Consider the following 20328-nt stretch of genomic DNA (forward strand, 5'->3'; position numbering starts at 1 on the left):
CTTGTTTTTCTCCTGTAGGAACTTAGAGAAGCTACTGCCTGCCCAAATAAGGCTGGATTATTTAATGGTGCATCCATTAGCTTAGATTTGAGGTCATCCTGGAGGGTCTGCAAACTAAGCCAGGAAAATCTTGTGAAAACTGAACCAGTAGTAGCTGCTCCGGCACAAGCTTCCGCAGCATCACAGCTGCATTTAATGGAGTGTCCTGCCACTTGAGAGGAATCTCCCATGATAGACAGAGCCAAGGCTTTTCCTTCAGAATCTGGAAAATCTGCAATGGCACTAGATGCCTGACACAAAAGCTCTAAGGAGAACTTGATCATACGTCATATGTATCTGATAACTGACGGTACTGAAAGCCAAGGTGGCTGAAGTACAGGCCCTTTTTTCTATTCTGTTACAGGTTCTACTTTCTTTGCCTGATAGGAAAAGAGTGGTAGAAGGAGACATCCTAAATGTTTTATCTGTAGCTAAAGAAATGCCTGCTGGGTCTGCAGCAGGACACCTAAAGAGGAATATATAATCCTCAGGGACCTTGTAGAAGCAGCCTGGCTTCTTGGGAGCTGGAGCCTTGGAATCTGGGGTTTGGGAACCATTGTGAAAGGCACCCAGAAATGCAGGATGCACTGGTGGAACTACAGAGGGACTGGGGACATCAACTTGTAGAAGCTGATGGTATCTTTTTAGACATCACTAAGTGGGACACTTCTCAAATTTCTGTTCTCCTATTTTCAGAAGTGTTTCATCAAAAGATATCTCTTCCATAGGGGAATCAGCAATGACTGACTCCTCTTCAGGAGAAACATATTCCTGGGGAGAGGGCATTTGTGTTGAATAATCCAAAGCTTCCTCTTCATCACAGGAAAATTCAACAGAGGAGTCAATTTCCATAATCCTTTTCTGAGGAAGATTGGGGAGCAGTTGTAGGAGCAGGCTGAGAGGAAGGCGGCTTGAGTGCCGTGAAGGCCTGAAACAAGCTTTGAGAAACGGCCTGCCAATCTGTACGGGCCTCTCGAGGGGATAAATGCGTTTTTTTTTTTTTTCTTTGCAGGAGAAACAATCCTATGCAACGTCAGAGGACTGGATAAAAGCCTGGATTCAAAGGTGTCTGACTCCATCCTCTTCTCTTACTTGAGTTCATGGTACCCATCCCCAGGACCCTCCTCACTTTCGAGCCTAGGTTCCCATGTAACATCCTGATCAGACATCTGTTCTATCACCAAAGACATGCTCGTGGCCGAAGTCAAGGCAGCCTCAGAACTGGGTTCGTCCTGTGAATCCATGCCTGAAGTCGGATGTGCCTCCAGGCTGACAAGCACCTTGGGATTAATGTCTGATTGTGGAGGTGCAGCGGAAGCCACAAGCCAAGGTTTCTTGGCCTTGTGCTTCACCGGCTCGACGTTGGACCCCAAGGTACCTTCCATATGCTTGGCTAACAACTTTAGCTGTTGTTTTTTTAAACAGCAAGAGAAGAGAGCCTGTTTCAAAGGGTCTTGGGTACAAAGGACTGGCAAATACTACAGAACTTGCAGTTGTTGATAGGCCCTAAACAAAAGCGACACTATGAAAGGCTGTCCTTATGGGGAATATGTCTTCCACACTGGCACTTGCCCTTTTTGGATGACATAACCAAAATAGTAGTAGAGAGAAAATATTCCCCAATGGGACACTTATCTGGCAAAGGCTGAAGTTGCAGTGACTGAAAAGAACAGTTCTATAGTAGGAATGGTGTTCTGACTGGAGGCAGAAAGGTTAAGAGGATGGTACTTGCAAACATCGCTTTTATGGCATACGTCCAACTACAGCCTAAGTGTGATGTCCCACACACCCTACAGCACTACAAGACTTTTGTATACTTGCCGATGTCGGGCTGCCTTCAGGCGGGAGATCCCTCAGGTTAAGAATACTGCAGCAAGCGAATAGATGGACATCATTACTTCAACTATGCATAAAGACTATGCACATGAAGGGTAAAAATAAATTTGAAAATCATCTCTCTGCAGGAAAAAAATCAAACATAACAGGAAATAATTAGGAAAATGAGAATTATAAAATACAATACAGAACTAACCTGGTTCCTTGTTAAATGGCTGCTCTGGCAAAGTAGGCATCATATGAACAGGTGATCCAACTGCCTGAACTGATGGTGTTGTGTATATTGGTGTTTGTACAGGTTCATATGGCATTCCAAACCCCGGGAAAGAACCTGAAGCTGGTGGTGTAAGAGTAGGTACAGGACTCACATAAGGAGGTCCCACAGGTGGGAAAGAAACACTGTTGTCATAAGGCTGCTGAGGAGGAAGAGAACCCATAGCTGTTCCACCAGGGACAGTCAAAGGAGCTGAAAGAGTCAATTTCAGTAGTTACACAATTTCAAACACACATTAGAAAACAACAAACAATATCATATCAATTAAAAAAGTCTATGTTTGTATTTGGTGCAGAAACATAAAATATAAATATTCAGGTAGAAGTTTTCAAGAATTCTTGAAAATTAGAAGCTATGTACTCACCATAACATTCCATGTTTGTTGCCCATCTCGCCTATATTCTTGCTAGTTGGGTTCGGAAAGTACAGTTTTGTACCTACCATAAATGTAGATGTCCGATAGGTATGCAACTGCAGTCATCACATATGGGTTGTCCTGCCTCAGGCAGCCCTTCGGTCAGCCGGATTCCAAAGTCTGGGTCCGGCGTCAGCTGATGTTGCCCTTTCCCCGACGTCAGAGCGCCTGGGGTATAAAAGCGTCAGCTGACGCCATCTTCCTCAGTGTTTCTTGCCCCAGATGCCAGGTGCCCTCAAAGGAAGGCTAAATCTGGAGAAATGCAATAAATTCCAAACATGCACAGAATATATATGTATATATATAAATATATCTATATATCAAACAAATACACCATAATAGATAACCCCAGCTAGCTATGAGAGGGAAAAGTACCCAATAAATACCAAAGAGGGGAAGGAGGGAGGGTAAACCTGACTGCAGATGCATACCTATCGGACATCTACATTTATGGTAGGTACAACCTCTACAATTTCTCACAACTGATCACTTTGGTAACCCACCCTGCCAAAAACCCCTCCAATGGGAGTATATTGGATTGGATTCTAGTCTCCCACCCTCACTACTTCACCAACAGTGGCACTCTTCCCGACCCACTTGGTGACCACTTACCCACCTTTACCCACCGGCTTCCCACTATCCTTCAGCAGACTCATAACCACATTACAATCCGTGACCATAAAAACTACGACCCATTAATCTTTTCAAACTCACTACAAGCAATTAATTGGAACTGTCTAAAAACACTATCTCTTGACGATGCAGTCTCATACTTCAACTCAACTTTCTTAAAATTACTCGACTCCCAAGCTCCTTTACGGACTAAAAGAATAAAAACTAAATCAGCCTCATGGCTCTCCAAAACTACTCTTGCTATCATGAGACAAAGAGACAAAGTCTGGGGACGCTACCAAAAACACAAGACAACACCACTCCTTAACGAATATAAAAAGCTCCGAAACAAAGTAAAGAAACTCATTACTTCTGATCGTCAAAACTACTTCTCTACACTCCAAAACCAAAATAAAAACAACCCTCAGAAATTCTAGAAAGGGATCTCTACTCTCCTCCACCCAGCAAACCAGATACTCCTACCCCAGACCCAAATGCTCCAGAACATGAATTAGCCACCCAATTTAATTCTTTCTTTATTGACTAAATCTCTAAATTGACCTCCTCATTCTCCAACACCTCTCTACTATCTAATACCCTCTCATCCACCCCACTATCTCTACTTCTATACCCTACTCCTCACCCACTAACTCCTCTACCCCCTCTTCTACACAAACTCTATCCTCATCTCCACCTCCCCAAAATTCCCCCCCTCCTGACTGCCCCCTCTTCTCATTAAATCCCATACCAACATCTACTATTAAGAAACTCCTTCAGAAATTGAAACCATGTACCAATGCTCCTGATAATATCCCCTCTTACTTTCTCAGTATAGCCGCTGAAACTCTTGCCTACCCCATTAGCATTTTAATTAACCGCTCACTACAAGAATACACAGTTCCCCAAATCTGGAAACAAGCCTTTATTATACCTCTACATAAAGGTGGTAACAATAATAACATTACTAATTTCCGCCCCATAGCCATCCTGTCCCCCATTTCTAAACTCTTAGAAAAATGTGTCCAACTTCAGCTCCTTCCTCACCTCCTAGACAACCATCTTATAACTCCCACACAGCACGGTTTCAGACCTAATCATAGCACCATGACAGCCCTCCTCTCCTTCCTTGAGGTTGTAAATAAAGCCCGTGACTCTGGACAAATTGTTTCCACCTTACTTCTTGACCTCTCCAAAGCCTTCGATACTATCTCATATAGCCTGCTCTTAAACAAACTCTCCAAACTTCACCTATCTTCCTCCTCTTTGAACTGGTTCTCTAGCTACCTATCTAACAGAAGTCAAGCTGTAAAATGGAAAAAAACTACCTCCTCTTTCCTTAGTACCCCTACGGGAGTTCCCCAAGGCTCCATACTGGGTCCTCTTCTCTTCAATATCTTTATAAATGACTTCCACAAATCAATCCCTTTCTCTAGCATCATCCAATATGCAGATGATTCAACTATTATCTGTTCTGCCTCTTCTATCACTACACTACAAAAACTTACTCAAAATGCTTTCTCTTCCACAGAGCAATGGATGCTATGTAATCATCTAGCTCTCAATGCTACCAAGACCAAACTAATGTTATTTACTCCTTCTAAAGTCATCCCTCCCAACATGGGTACATTCTCAATTACTACTCAACACAACTCATCTCTTGAAATAGTGTCAGAAACCAAACTACTTTGGGTCCAAATCGATAACCAACTTAAATTTAACTCCCACCTGCAAATAAACATCAAAAAACACACCAAAAACTTGGCATGCTTTATAGACAGAACGCCTACCTCACATCTGCCACTAAAATCACTCTCTCTACCTCCTTCCTAATCCCATCCCTTCTATATGGTGCCCCACTACTAACTAATCTTCAGTCCTTGTTAAAAAAACAACTTACATCCTGCTATAACAAAATTGCAAAATTCGCCACCAGCCAAAAGTCCTCCACCCACCAATGTTTCTCCCTCCATAAGCTAAAATGGCTAGAACTTCCCAATCAACTAACTTACACTCAACTAACTCTAGCCCATAAGCTTATTCTCAACCCTTCCCTCTGTCCCTCTCTTTCCTCTGCCTTTAAAATGCACCTACCTAACAGAGTTCTAAGGTCAAATAATCAAAATCTACTCGAAGTACACAAACAGACTCTTCCCCCAGGCAAAAACCTTCTTTCCTTCAGCCTCACTCGCCTCTGGAACTCCCTACCTCCACTATTCTGCACCACCTCTAACCACTCTGCCTTCAAAAAGTCTCTTCACCTTCATCTAGCATCACAGTGGGAATGCTCTTGTTCCCACCCCACATAACTAACTCTACTTAATTCTCCTTCAATACCATACTCTACTTCTGTAGCTATGATATTTGTTCTCTAATCAGTATTAATGTTTACATTTATTCTATTACTAGTAGGTTTCTTCTTAATGTATTAACTGTTATGACTGCTATTCTAAATTTGATTAGTTCTACTTTTATTCTGTTTACATAATATTAATAACTCTCTGCACTAAGATTGTTACTGTTAAATGTTGAAAATATCTTCTGTTATGGAGCTTTTCTCCCCAGGACTCCATTGAAAACGGGTTCTTTATGGCCCAATGGACTATCCTGGTAAACCAACGGCAATAAATAAATAAAAATAAATAAATACTATGTCCTTCAAGGATGCATCTGCAGTCATCACATATGGGTAGAATACCATAGCCAATCTGGGGGTGGAGGATCTATGTAAAGGCTGGTGTAGCTAAAATGCCCTGCAGGACTGCCGTAGCAAAGCCTGCTCTGGATCTGGAATATAAAGGTAAATTGTAATGCTTGGAAAATGTATGCACGGAGCTCCATGTAGCAGCTTCTAAAATGTCCTTGGTAGCCACCCCTCTTAAGAAGGCTGTGGAGGTGGCTCTGGTGGAATGAGGTCTAATGTTAGCTGGCACAGTTTTTCCATGAAAGGAATAACAAAAACGAATGCAATTCCCTATCCATTTTGAAATTGTCTGGTTGGAAATTGCTTTTCCTTGTGCACCAGCAGCATATGCTACCAACAGCTGGTCAGTTTTTCTGTAGCTTTTAGTTCTGTCCAAGTAGTAGCGCAATTGTCTGTGTATGTCCAGGGTGTGCAGAAGTTTCTCCCCTTTGTTTTGTGGATATGGAAAGAAGGTAGGCAGGTGAATAGCTTGGTTTAATGAGACCCTGGATACCACCTTTGGCATAAATGAAGGAATGGTTCTCGAGACTCTGTCCTGATGAAAAATAAGAAATGGCTGTACTGCCATGAGGGCCTGTAACTCGGATAGTCTTCTTGCTGAGGTTATGGCCAGAAGGAAGGCGGTCTTCCAAGACAGGAACTGTAGTTCTGCAGATGCTGCTGGTTCAAAGGGAGGCAGAGTTCGTTTTTCCAACACGAAGTTAAGGTCCCAAGTAGGCACTGGAGGTTTCCTTGGAGGATTGATGTTTTTAATTCCTCTTAGAAACTGTCTTAGGAGAGGATGAGAAAAGACAGGTGGATCAGTACTGTACTCTGCTGAAATTGCTGAAGCATGAATTTTAATGGAAGAGTAAGACAGGCCATTGTGGAGCATTTCTGCCAAGTATTCCAGGATATGTGCCATGTTCATCACTGTCGCATCTAGGCCTTTGTGGTGCTCCAAGTGTGAAATCTTTTCCATTTTGCTGAATATGCCTTTCTTGTGGAAGGCCGGCGAGCTTCCATGACGATATCCTTCACTCTCTTGGATAGCTTATCCTGAGGAGGAGTCAAGGAATTTTCCAGGCTGTTAGTTGCAAGGTTTTCAGGTTGGAATGCAGAGTTTTGTAATTGTGCTGTGTGAGGAGAAGTGGCCATTGAGGAAGAGGCCATGGTTTCGTGCATGACATGCTCTTTAACAGTGGGTACCAGTGCTGTCTTGGCCAGTCTGGAGCTATCAGAATCACTTTTGGCTGCTCTGTCCTGATCTTCAGTAAGACCTTGGTCATTAATGGAAGAGGTGGAAATGCATACACTGTTAGAGTTCTCCAGCTGAAAGATAGGCCATCCACTTTCCATGCTTGTGGGTGGTATGTCCTTGAGCAGAATTTCTTCAGCTGATGATTGTGGGGGGAGGCAAAAAGATCTATGTCTGGCCTTCCCCATGATTGTGTTATCTGCAGGAAGATGTCTGGGTGCAGCATCCATTCGTGTGCATCCATGATATTTCTGCTTAAGCTGTCCGCCAGTATATTGTCTTTTCCTAGCACAAACTGGGATTGTAGCTCTATATTGAGTTTCAAGGAAAGTTCCCATAGATTCATTGCCAGTCTGCAAAGAGGGTAGGAATGGGTGCCTCCTTGCTTGTTTATGTACCACATAACTGTGGTGTTGTCTGTCCTTATTAGCAGGTGGCCTTGATGCAGAAAGAGTTTGAAGGCCTCGATTGCATGTATCACTGCCAGCATTTCCTTTTGGTTTATGTGCATGCGTAGCTCCTTTTGTGACCATAGGCCTTGAATACATCTGCCCTCCATGTGCGCTCCTCAACCGTGGTCTGAAGCGTCCGTTGTAATGGTTTGGCTGGCTGTTGGCTTGCTGAAGGGCAGACCCTTGTTTCACTGGCTTGCTTGAGCCCACCACAGAAATTCCTTTTGGAGGCATGGAATGAGTGGGATCAAAGTTTCTAAGCTGTGACTGTGCTGCGTCCATAAACTCCTTAGGTACCATTGTAGTTTCCTCATATGCAGCCTTGCTTGTGGAATCAAAAGAATGCAAGATGCCATGTAACCCAGGGCCTGCAGGATTTTCCTTGCAGTCAGCTGAGTTTGTCTTGTCAGATTCTTGAAGTAATCCGGTAGTTGTCTTTGTTTTTCTTTTGTGAGAAAAGCCATTTGGGTGGTTGTGTCTAGATCAGCACCCAGAAAAGTTATTCTTTGGGATGGAACAAGTCTTGATTTGTGAATGTTGACTGTATATCCCAAGGCCTGCAGTAGGTGGATGGCATAATTCAAGTCCTTTACCAAAGTTTGTTGGCTGTCTGCTTGTATAAGGCAGTCGTCCAGATATGGGTATATTTGAATCCCCTGAAGTCTGCAATGTGCAATTACTGATGCCAGCCATTTCATGAATACTCTGGGCGCAGTAGATAAGCCAAAGGGCAATGCTGAGAATTGATAATGCTCTGAACCTGCAAGAAATCTGAGGTGTCTTCTGCAACTTTGTCTGATAGGGACATGCAGGTATGCCTCCTTGAGGTCTAGAGTCACCAGCCAAGACCCCTTGCCCAGCATGGGAAGGAGTTGCTGTAGAGTCAGCATTTTGAATTTTGGCACAATAAGATAACTATTCAGTGCGGACAAGTCGAGAATAGGCCTCCATTGATTTTCTTTCCTTGGAACAAGGAATAGTCTGGAATAAAATCCTTGGCCTTGTTCTGAAAGAGGAACCTTTTCTATAGCTTTCATTTGCATTAAGTTGGAGATTTGTTTCAAAGCCTCTGCCCTTTGATTTGGTGGCAGGTCTGGCAAGCCTTTTCTTTTCGGCAAAGTGTGAAAATGGAACCTGTATACTTTGTGTATTATTTGCAGTGTCCATTTGTCTCTTGTAATACTGTGCCAATTTTCTGAGAATAAAGAAAGCTTTCCGCCCAAAGGTGCTTCTAATTGAGCCCTGGTTGGCGGAGTCAAAGCAAAGTCATTGAGTCTGTCCTTGTGCAGCAGTTGTAGATCCTGCACTACCTCTCTGGTTGGGAGGCTGCCATTGACGTCCTCTGTAGGAGCCTCTAACTTGCCCTCTACCTCTGGCACGCCCGTTCTTGCCTCTCTGAAATCTTTCTGTGTCCGGAAAGGACCAATTCTTGGTAGGCCAATTTCTGCTGAATCTTGGTGGTTGGACTTGTAGAAAATCTTTGACTGTTTGTACAGATTTTGCCTTTTCCTCAAATTTCTTTAAGACCTCCTGAGCAGTGGAGCCAAATAACTTTTGCTTTTCCAGTGGAGCATCCAGAAGCTTAGCTTTAACATGGTCTGGCAGAGATTATTCCTTCAGCCAAGCATGCCTACGTATGACAGCACCTGTCATAGCTGACCTACATGAAGCTTCCAATGCATCATAACCACACTGCAAGAAATGGTTGCTAACCTGCTGGGAGTTATGTACCAGATCCTGGAGTGATTTGCGATCTAGGGGTTCAGGTGAAGACAGTTTCTTATGTAATTCATCTAACAAATACTCTTGGTACTGTATCATATGAAATTGACAATTTAATGCCCTCATAGAGAGAGTAGCAGAAGTATACACTTTTTTACCCCATCTCTCTAAAGCCCTGGACTCCCTTTCAGAGGGGAGTGGATTTTTAGTAGTGGCAGTTGCAACCCCTTTAGGGCCCTGGGAAATAGTTTCTGGATCAGCAGAGTGGGCCATGTAAAGAAAATGATGCGAGTCCGGGACCCTGTAGTACCTATCGGGTTTGACAGGGGCCGGAGGAAGAGTGTCAGGGGTTATGCTAGACTCAGAGTACACATCATCAATGACATTCAAAACAGGAGGAATAGCCAAAGGTCTATGCTGAGGTAAATGCAGAAAAGTTCTTAATCTTTTCCTGGAATCAGAGAATTCCTGGCCCTGCCATTTGAAATGCTCTCTCATAGTGTGAAGGGTCTCTCCGAAGGATAGTTCTTCAGGAGGGGAGGCCGAGGGGATAGATTCCTCTGCATCAGAATCCTCGTAGGCCGAAAAAGCCTCCTCCTGGTAGTCCGAGAGAGCAGAGCCATCAGAGGCCTCCTCTGAGGAGTGAGGATCAGAGGGCTCAACCCTGGGCCTTTTGTCTAGAGGAGGTTGAGAGCCCCTAATTAAGGAAGTAAGGTTCTCTGCTAAAGTTAGAATCTGTGAACTTGTAGTGGGTCCCTGAGGAATAACCCTGGGAGGCATAGCTTTTGTGTGTTTAGCAGCTTTAGCCCTGGTGAATGCCTTTATGGACATGGATGCAGGAGGCCTGGCTGCACCACGTGCTGGTATAGTTTTGTCTAGAGGAATGGTGTCGGAAGTTTCCAAGACACCAGTTTCTGAAGGAAATTCAATAACCGACTCAGCAGGGGCCTCCGGGGCCGAGGTTGTCGGTTGAGCGGTTTCGGGGGTCGGAAGTACCAAGGACTCGGTTTCAGCCGAGACAGAGACACTCGCGGTAGGCCTGGCCGTGGTTTCAGCCGAAACCGCGGCCTACGTGTGTCGGTCCTTGTCCTTCCGTTTCTTTGTTAAATGTGAAGTCGGAGTCTCCGACGGCATATTGTATGAAAAACTAGCCCCCCAAAATTCCTCTGCAAACTCCGCCCGACGTCTAAGAGTGCGTCGGTTGAAGGACGCCCAGGCTGAACAGGTCGAGACGTCGTGGTCTGGGCATAGGCAGGGGAGGCAGTAAGAGTGGAAATCCTTAGGAGGTATTTGTTTCCCACAAGTTAAGCAATTATTAACTTTATCTGACATCGGCTGAGGCAAGAAAGAGTCCCCAACGGGGTACTTAGCTTTTGAAGTCTTCGGTAGCTGAATTACAGGAGCTGGCCGACCGGCACTTGCGAACTGCTTCTGCTTCGGGCACCACGCGGCAAGAAAGACTGAGGAAGATGGCGTCGGCTGACGCTTTTATACCCCAGGCGCTCTGACGTCGGGGAAAGGGCGACATCAGCCGACGCCGGACCCAGACTTTGGAATCCAGCCGACCGAAGGGCTGCCTGAGGCAGGACAACCCATATGTGATGACTGCAGATGCATCCTTGAAGGACATTAGAGCATCAGTTCCGACTCGGCCGAATACAAAAGCTCGAGAACTTCCACTGGCTCGAGGCTAACCCCTATCCCATGATGCAGTGGGTAAAATTCCCAGATCTTGTTTGCAAGCGGAAACAGACTTGGTATGCCTACATACTAATAACGTACAGAATATCTGAATATAGAAAGAAGAATCAGAGACTCCAAACCATCATAACTATATATACATATCTATAAGATTATTCACCCGTTCCTCCAGGAATGAAGGAGGGGGTAAGTGGGTGGGACGCAAGAATATAGGCGAGATGGACAACAAACATGGAACGTTATGGTGAGTACATAACTTCTAAATGTTATGTTGCCCTATCGCGCCATAATTCCTGCTGGTTGGGGCAGTGCCCCTAGCACCTTTATCCTAGGGTGGTTCAGGAAAAAAGACCCCTCAATACAGTGGAATCAAAGAAAGACCTGTTCCAGGAGGTCACATCAACTTTGTAATGAATAATAAAGGTATGAGGTCTTGCCCATGTGGCAGCTGCACAAATGGGAAGCCTAGCCTGAAAAGCAGAGTACGTTGAAACCGCTTTCGTGGAATGGCCTTTTACTTTGCCTGGTAATTGTCTGCTATCCTTACTGTATGAGAAGGAGATGCAATCTGTAAGCTATTTATACAAGGTTTACTTTAGAAACTGGCAATCCTTTTCTTTTATCTGAAAATTACACAAAAATCTGGGAAGACTTCCTGAAATCTTTGGTTCTATGAAAAATGAAGGGCAGCTGTCTGTACGCATCTAACTGATGTAATGTATACTCTCTGCCTTGTCAGTATAATTTGGAAAGAACACAGGCAATTGAATACACTGATTTAGATTGTTCTCTGAACAAACTTTGGGTAAGAAAGAGGGATTAGCTCTTAATGACACCCTGTCTTTGTAAAAAAAACTATATAAGGAGGGCGTATAGAGAGGGCTTGAAATTCTGACACCCGTCTGGCAAAAGTAATAGCTACCAAGCAGAGAGTTTTCCAGGATAAAAACTTTATATCACAAGATGATGTGGGTTCAAAGGGTGGCAAAACCAAGGCAGATAGCACAAAATTAAGGTCCCAAGGAGATGGAGGTTCTCTGATTGGGGGGTCTGAGTAAGAATGTACCTTTCAGAAAGGCCTTGCATAATCGGTGAGACATAATAGGCATTCCCATCTCACCAGTATGAAAATTAGACATGGCTACCAGTTGAACTCTGATAATGGTTGCCGTTGCTCCTTCGTCAAAAAGCTTGGAGAGAAAATCTAGAAATATGGTAATAGGAGCTGTAAAAGGTTCTATACTGTGTCTTAACAGCCCAGTAAGAAAATCTTTTCCATTTACTTGAATGCAGTTTCCTCGTACACGGTTTGTGGGAAGAGAATAACATATGTTTAACTGCAGGGTAAAATTCGTAACACCTGACTAAGCGTGGAATTGAAGCAGCCATGCTGTCAACTTGAGGGTCTGGATGGACAGATGGAACACTCCCGATGAGTGGGTCAGGTGGTGTGGAACTGGGTCCAGAATCCACAAATCCTCCAGTACATGGGTCCAGAGAAAGGGGAACCAAACTTGTTGAGGCCAGTAAGGTGCAATGAGAATCATAGTGCTTTTCAACATGCTGGCTTTCTGAAGTATACTGGGTATTAAGGGGAAGGGGCAGGCATAGCGTAGTCCCAGGGGCCAATCGTGACCAAGTGCATCCCTTGGTGACTTCCCCGGAGGAGGAATAAGGGCAAAGAAGCTGCTGCATTTGGCATTCATGGAGGTGGTGAAAAGATCACAGCAAGGCTGGCCCCATCTCTGGAAGATCTCTCCTGCAATTTCTGGTTTTAGGGACCATTCGTGAGGCAACAGAACCACTCTGTTGAGTTTGTCCGCTATCACGTTGGATTTCCCCGGGAAATGCATTGCTATTAGAAAACGCTGAGAAGCGACCACCCATTGCCACACTCGTTGTGCCTCTCGACATAGGGGGTATATGACTTGGTTCCTCCTTGCTTGTTTATGTACCATATCACTGACATGTTGTCTGTCTGAATCACAACTTTTCCTATCAGAAGAGAGTCTGCAATGCATACAGCACCACTCTCATCTCTAGGACATTGATGTGCAAGTGGCTCTTGTGTTCTTGCCATAAGCCTTGGACCGTCATTCCCAGACAATGCCCTCCAAACCAATCTTGGAAGCGTCCGTGGTCAGTACTTCTGTCGGTTGTGGAAAAACAAAGGGGAGGCCTAGGTACAACTGTTCTGTCTGCAACCAGCAGAGAAGGTCTTTCCTGCATGACTCCATAATGATTATCTGGTGTGATACAGGCAAATCTTGCATAGACCACTGGGCAAAGAGTAACCATTGTAGAACCCGTATGTGTAGCCGTGCTAGCGGAACTAAAGGAATTGAGGCTGCCATGGTACCCTGAACCTGTACAACAACCCTGGCTTGAACCATTCTTTTTGATATCAATATCTTGATTTGACAATGAAGGGACTGAATTCTCTCAGAGTAAGTTTTGCTACATCTTTTTTTAATCCAATTCTGCACCTAAGTAAGTAATATGCTGTGAGGGTGACAAGGCAGATTTTAAAAAATTTGCTGTAATGCCTAGCCTGGCACAAAGAAGCATTGTTTCGTCCCTCACCTGCAGGAGTAGATGCTTGGTGGTGTTGGTCAGGAGCCAGGAGTCTAGGTATGAAACCACACAGAATCTCTGAAGTCTCAAGTGAGCTGTGACCACTGCCAAGCATTTGAACACACTGGGGGGCTGTAGCGAGGCCAGAGGGCACGGCCCGAAACTGGTAATGACTGGCTCCTAGCCGAAAGCGTAAATGTTTCCTGGACCACTTGTCCATTTTGATGTGGTAATACGCTTCCTGCTAGGTTCTGAACCCAACCAGCAAGAATTACGGCGAGATAGGACAACATAAAATTTATAGCAATGTACTTACCATAACTTGGCATCTGTGTTATCTGTAGTCACCATTCATCACGTTAGGGTCTTGGATCTGAGACTGCATACTTAAGACAAACAGCTTAACACAAGCTTCTCCCCTCCCATGATGCTCTGCTGTCCTCTAATCCCTCAGATCCTCATTTGCCACTCGATCTAGACAGACACAGTTTGCATAAGGAAAGAAGACAGACCAAAACGACTACCACCTACACAGAGCCACCAACATCCAGCTAATCTTTCAGGTAGAGGGCTAGAGCGTGGGACTATGATGAATGGTGACTACAGATAACGCAGATGCCAAGTTATGGTAAGTACATAACTATAAATCTGATGTTATCTTAGTCACCATTCCACATATTAGGGTCAGAGTTCCCAGCTACCTAAATCCTGGGAAGACTCATGGAAGGACATGCCAAAGAACTGTGGAGCCAAAGGAAGCCCTTCCTCTAGAAACCAAATCCAACTTATAGTAAGAGATGAACGTGTGAGGAGAAGACCACGTTGCTGCTGCACAAATATCATCTTAGGACTGACTGCCTGCAAACACAGTTGAGGTAGACACCGCCCTTGTGGAATGAGCCTTTACTGCTGCAGATAAAGGAACACCTTCTGAAGAGTAAATGAAGGAAATGCACTGTGAAATCCAGCAGGAGACCATAACTTTCGAAATTCCTCTGCCCTTTCTATTCATAGAAAAGGCTAAAAACAACTAGTTTGAACATATAAATTCCTTAGTCCTATGCAAATAGAAACGAAGCTGATGATGAACATCCAGGGTATGCAGAATGTATTCTCCTTTATTGGCATAATTAGAGAAAAATACTGGAAGATGAATACATTGACTAAGATTAGTTGTTGAAGCTAAAGTTGAAGTCAGAAAGATAAGGATCTCAGGAATGGAAGCTAGAAAGGGGTCCAGATTCTTATTCTTTGCCCAGAAAGAAAATCTCTTCCATTTTCTGATATATATATCTTCCTAGTGGAAGGCCTTAGGGGAAGCAAGGATAATATCCTTCAAAGGCGAGGTTGGCCTGGACTTCGCCAAAATCACTGGAAGTGAACATACCACTCTGTCAGACGTAGGGTCTGAAGATTTGGGGGCAGAAGCAGAGATGGATGAGATAAAAGATCCGGATTTCGATCACCCAGTGTGGATGCCTCAAGTGAGACCGGACCGTAGAAGGAGGAACCACACCTGCCGAGGCCAGAAAGGGGCAATGACGATCAACTGCTTCTAAAGGCATCTGGCTTTCTGAAGTGCTCTGGGAATTAAGGGCAATGGGGGAAAAGCATACAGGAGACCCAGAGGACAATCGTGAGTGAGCACATCCCTGGGGGATTCCCCTCTGGGGGGAATCAATGCAAAGAATTTGCTGCATTTGTGGTTGAGAGGAGATGCAAACAGATCGCAGCTCGGGAAACCCCACAGAAGGAAAATCTGTTGAGCCACCACTGGATTCAGGGGCCACTCGTGATGGGTCAGAATAGCCCTGCTCAATTTGTCTGCCAACACGTTGGATGCTCCGGGAATGTGTGTTGCAATAAGAAAGCGCCCTGTGGACATCGCCCATTCCGAAACCCTCATGGCCTCTCATCAAAGCAGATAAGAATGTGTGCCCCCTTGCTTGTTTATACACCAGACAACTGCCATGTTGTCCGATAGAACCGCAATCGTTCCTGAAGGGAGGCAATCCTGAAAAGCTTGCAATGACAGAAGGACTGCTCTCACCTCCAGAACGTTGATGTGCAGACTGGTCTCTGAAGGGGACCACTTCCCTTGGTACAGTCTTTCCATGGAAATGTCCCACCCCACCCTAGTAGGGAAACATTTGAGGTGACCGTGACCGTGGGAATCAGCAGAGAGAAGGACCTGCCTGCTAAGAGGTACCTTGAGCAAATCCAAAAGATGCTTTCGACACACTGTGGTGAGGCGAATGGTGAACGACAGGGGATGCTGAAACACTGACCACTGAACTGCAAAGGTCCACTGTAAAACTCTCATGTGGTACCGAGCCATTGGTACCAAGTAAATGGCAGCCGCCATGGACCCTAGAGCCCTGAGAATGTGTGAAGCCGGAGGACAAGTTTGCTCCAGCAGAACTTGAACATGGGCACGAATTAGAGACACCCGGCCCAGCAGAAGGGCTGTGATCTGCGTGGTAGTATCCAACAGAGTGCCTATGAACTCCAGATATTGAGTAGGAATCAATGAGGATGGCCATGTTTACCGTAATTCCCAACTGATGGAACAGGGAGAGTAAGGTACGTATGTTGTCCAATAGTTGATGCTTTGTAGGGGCCGTTAGGAGCCAATCATCCAAATAGGGAAAAGTACAGTTTTGTACCTACCATAAATGTAGATGTCCGAGAGGTATGCATCTGCAGTCCTAACATACGGGTTGTCCTGCCTCAGGCAGCCCTTCGGTCGGCCGGATTCCAAAGTCTGGGTCTGGCCTCGGCTGATGTCGCACTTCACCCGACGTCATAGCTGCTGTTAATTGGGTATAAAGGCATCAGCCGACGCCATTTTCCTCAGTGTTTCTTGCCCCAGATGCCAGGTGCCCTCTAGGAAGGCTAAATTTGGATAAATGCAAATGATTCCAAACAGTAGAGAGCAAACAAAAATAAACATGTATATACATATATACAAACAAATACACCATAATAGATTCCCCCAGCCAGCTACAAGATGGGCAAATACCCTAGGAGTACCACAGAGGGGAAGGAGGGTGGGTAATCCTGACTGCAGATGCATACCTCTCGGACATCTACATTTATGGTAGGTACAAAACTGTACTATGTCCTTCAAGGATGCATCTGCAGTCCTAACATATGGGTAGAACACCATAGCCAAACTGGGGGAGGAGGCACTAAGAAGATTATGGTGTAGTTAAGATCCCTTGCAAAACAGCAGTGGCAAAACCTGCTCGGGATCTGGAGTATAAAAGTAAATTATAATGCTCGGCAAATGTATGCACGGAGCTCCAAGTAGCAGCCCCTAAAATGTCTTTGGTAGCCACTCCTCGTAAGAAAGCTGTAGTAGTGGCTGTAGCCCTTGTGGAGTGAGGTCTGATGTTTTCTGGAGTTGTCTTTCCATGAAAAGAGTAACAAAATCTAATGCAATTTCCTATCCATTTTGAGATTGTCTGTTTTGAAATTGCTTTTCCTTCCATTCCTGTTGCATATGCTACCAGAAGCTGGTCAGTTTTTCTATTGTTCTTGGTTCTGTCCAGGTAGTAGCGCAATTGCCTGTGCACATCCAAGGTATGCAGTAGTCTTTCCCCCCTGTTCTGTGGGTTGGGGAAGAATGTTGGTAGGTGGATTGCTTGGTTCAATGATACCCTGGAGACCACCTTTGGCATAAAAGTAGGGTTTGTTCTCAAGGACACTCTATCCTGATGGAAGATAAGGAAGGGCTGTACTGCCATTAATCCCTGTAATTCAGAAACCCTTCTTGCTGAAGTGATTGCAAGCAGGAAAGCAGTTTTCCAAGATAAGAACTGTAATTCTGCTGTTGCTGCTGGTTCAAAAGGGGGAAGTGTTAACATTTCTAGCACAAAGTTCAGGTCCCATGTAGGCAAAGGTGGCTTCCTTGGAGGCTTTACATTTTTAATTCCTCTTAGAAACTGCCTGAGTAGAGGATGAGAGAAGACTGGAGGATCCATGTTGCATTCTGCTGAAATTGCTGATGCATGAATCTTAATGGAGGAGTAAGACAGGCCATTGTGGAAAAGTTCTGCTAAATATTCCAGGATGTTAGCTATGTTTGCCAATGATACATTTTCTCCTTTTGCTGCACTCCAAATGAGGTATCTTTTCCATTTTGCTGAGTAAGTTTTCCTTGTGGAGGGTCTGCGAGCCTCCAGGATAATGTCTTTAACCCTCTGAGATAAATCTGGGTTATTTTGTTTTATGTAAGATTCCAAGCAGCTAGCTGCAGTGTTTTCAAGTTTGGATGTAGGATCTTGAAGTTGTTCTGCGTTAGCAGTAAAGGAACTAGAGGTAGAGGCCATGCGTGCCCGAGACATACTCCTCAGTAGCGGGTACCAATGCTGCCTCGGCCAGTCTGGAGCTATCAGGATGATCCTTGGGTGATCTTCTTTGATCTTCAGTAGCACTTTGTGCGTCAAAGGAAGAGGTGGGAATGCATAAGCTGTTAGGTTTTCCCAACTGAAGGATAGGGAGTCCACCTTCCAAGCAAGTGGGTGGTATGTCCTTGTGCAGAATTTTCTCAATTGGTGGTTGTGTGGGGATGCGAACAGGTCTATTTCTGGTAGGCCCCATTTCTTTGTAATGGATTTGAAGATGTCTGGATGCAGCATCCATTCGTGGGCATCCGTGGTAGTTCTGCTTAAGGTGTCTGCTAGTATATTTTCTTTTCCTGGCACAAATATGGCCTGGAGCTGAATGTTGAGGTTCAGGGCCACATTCCACAGGTCCATTGCCATCCGGCATAGAGGATATGAATGTGTGCCTCCCTGCTTGTTGATATACCACATAACTGTGGTGTTGTCCGTCCTTATCAGCAAATGGCCTTGTTGAAGAAACGGTCTGAATGTTTGAATTGCCTGCTTCACTGCCAGCATCTCTTTTTGATTTATGTGTAGGTTCAGCTGGTCTTGTGTCCATAGGCCTTGTATACACTTGTCTACCATGTGCGCCCCCCAGCCGAGGTCTGAGGCGTCCGTGGTGATAGTCTGGCTTGGGTGAGGGCTGTGGAAAGGCAGTCCTTTGTTCAACTGACAGGCCTGAGCCCACCACAGGAATTCTTGCTTCAGGCATGGAATTATTGGAATTTGGGTTTCTAGGCTGTGCTTGTGCTGAGACCATAAATTCCTTAGGTACCATTGCAACTTCTTCATATGTAGTCTGGCATGTGGAATCAATATTATGCAGGATGCCATGTAACCCAGGGCTTGCAGGACTTTCCTTGCTGTAAGCTGGTTCTGCGTTGTTAATGCCATGAAATAGAGTAGTAGTTGCTTTTGCTTTTCTGCTGTGAGAAATGCCATTTGATTTGATGTGTCCAGTTCTGCACCCAAGAATGTTATCCTTTGGGATGGTATCAGCCTTGACTTTTTTATGTTGACTGTGTATCCCAGGGCTTGCAATAGGTGAATAACCTTTTCCAAATCTTTTGTTAATTTGATCTTCCGCTTGTATCAGGCAGTCGTCCAGGTATGGATAAATTTGAATTCCCTGAAGCCTGCAATGAGCAATTACTGATGCCAGGCATTTTGTGAATACTCTGGGCGCAGTAGATAAGCCAAAGGGCAATGCTGAGAATTGATAATGCTCTGATCCTGCAAGAAATCTGAGGTATCTTCTGCAATCTGGTCGTATAGGGACGTGCAGGTATGCCTCCTTGAGATCTAGAGTCACCAGCCAAGACTCCTTGCCCAGCAGGGGAAGAAGTTGCTGTAGGGTCAGCATTTTGAATTTTGGAACAATGAGATATGTGTTCAGAGCGGACAGGTTGAGAATAGGTCTCCATTGGTTTTCTTTTCTTGGCACCAGGAAAAGTCGGGAATAAAATCCTTGTCCTTGTTCCATAGACGGTACCTTTTCTATAGCTCTCATCCTTAGTAAGTGGTTGATTTGTCCTAGAGTGTTTGTTTTTTGGTTTGGTGGTAGGTTTGGCATTCCTCTCTTCCTTGGTAGAGTATGGAAGTGAAACCTGTAACCTTTGTCTATTGTCTGTAAAATCCATTTGTCTCCTGTAATGTAATGCCAGTTTACTGAAAATAAGGCTAGCTTTCCGCCTAAGGATGCTTCCAGTTGTTCCTTGGTAGGCGGTATCAGAGCCAAGTCACTGTGACTGTCCTGTGGAAGTGGTAGTAGCTGGATCTGTGGCAGTACTTCTCTAGTTGTTAGGCTGCCACTGACGTCCCCTGTAGGCACCTCTGGATTGACCTCTGCCTCTTGGGCACCTATTTCTGCCTCTCTGTGCTCTGGTGGTGTCTGGAAAGGACCAATTCTTCGAAGGCCAATTTCTACTAAACCTCGGAGGCTGGACTTGTAAGAAATCCTTGACTGTTTGGACAGATTTTGCTTTTTCTTCCACCTTCTTTAACACTTGCTGTGCAGGGGAGCCAAACAAACTGTGTTTCTCCATGGGAGCATCTAGGAGCTTTGACTTTACATGGTCTGGTAAAGATTGCTCTTTTAACCATGGATGCCTTCTGATCACTGTACCAGTCATAGCTGATCTAAAGGAAGCCTCCAGTGCATCATAGCCATATTTTAAGGAATGATTACTGACCTGCTGAGTGTTATGTACCAAATCCTGAAGGGACTTACGGTCTATAGGTTCAGGAGAGGATAGTTTTTTATTTAGCTGATCTAACAAAAATTCCTGATACTGAATCATGTGGAATTGACAGTTTAAGGCCCTAGCCGAAAGAGTAGCAGAAGTATAAACTTTTTTACCCCATCTCTCTAATG

At 44.8% G+C, this 20328-nt stretch overlaps 1 protein-coding gene across 1 annotated transcript in view; it reads right to left on the reverse strand.

Moving 5' to 3' along the window:
- The window catches only part of SEC16A (SEC16 homolog A, endoplasmic reticulum export factor), a gene marked incomplete in the record, with an annotated part of 1997470 nt that overhangs the window by 1010606 nt on the left and 966536 nt on the right, over window positions 1-20328 (reverse strand). Inside the window, 1 exon segment of the mRNA XM_044058481.1 lies at window positions 2072-2341. Coding sequence (XP_043914416.1) covers window positions 2072-2341 — 270 coding nt within the window.

Source organism: Protopterus annectens, chromosome 16.part0, assembly GCF_019279795.1.
Source record: "Protopterus annectens isolate FY-2018-M chromosome 16.part0, PAN1.0, whole genome shotgun sequence".
NCBI classification, from domain to species: domain Eukaryota; kingdom Metazoa; phylum Chordata; order Ceratodontiformes; family Protopteridae; genus Protopterus; species Protopterus annectens.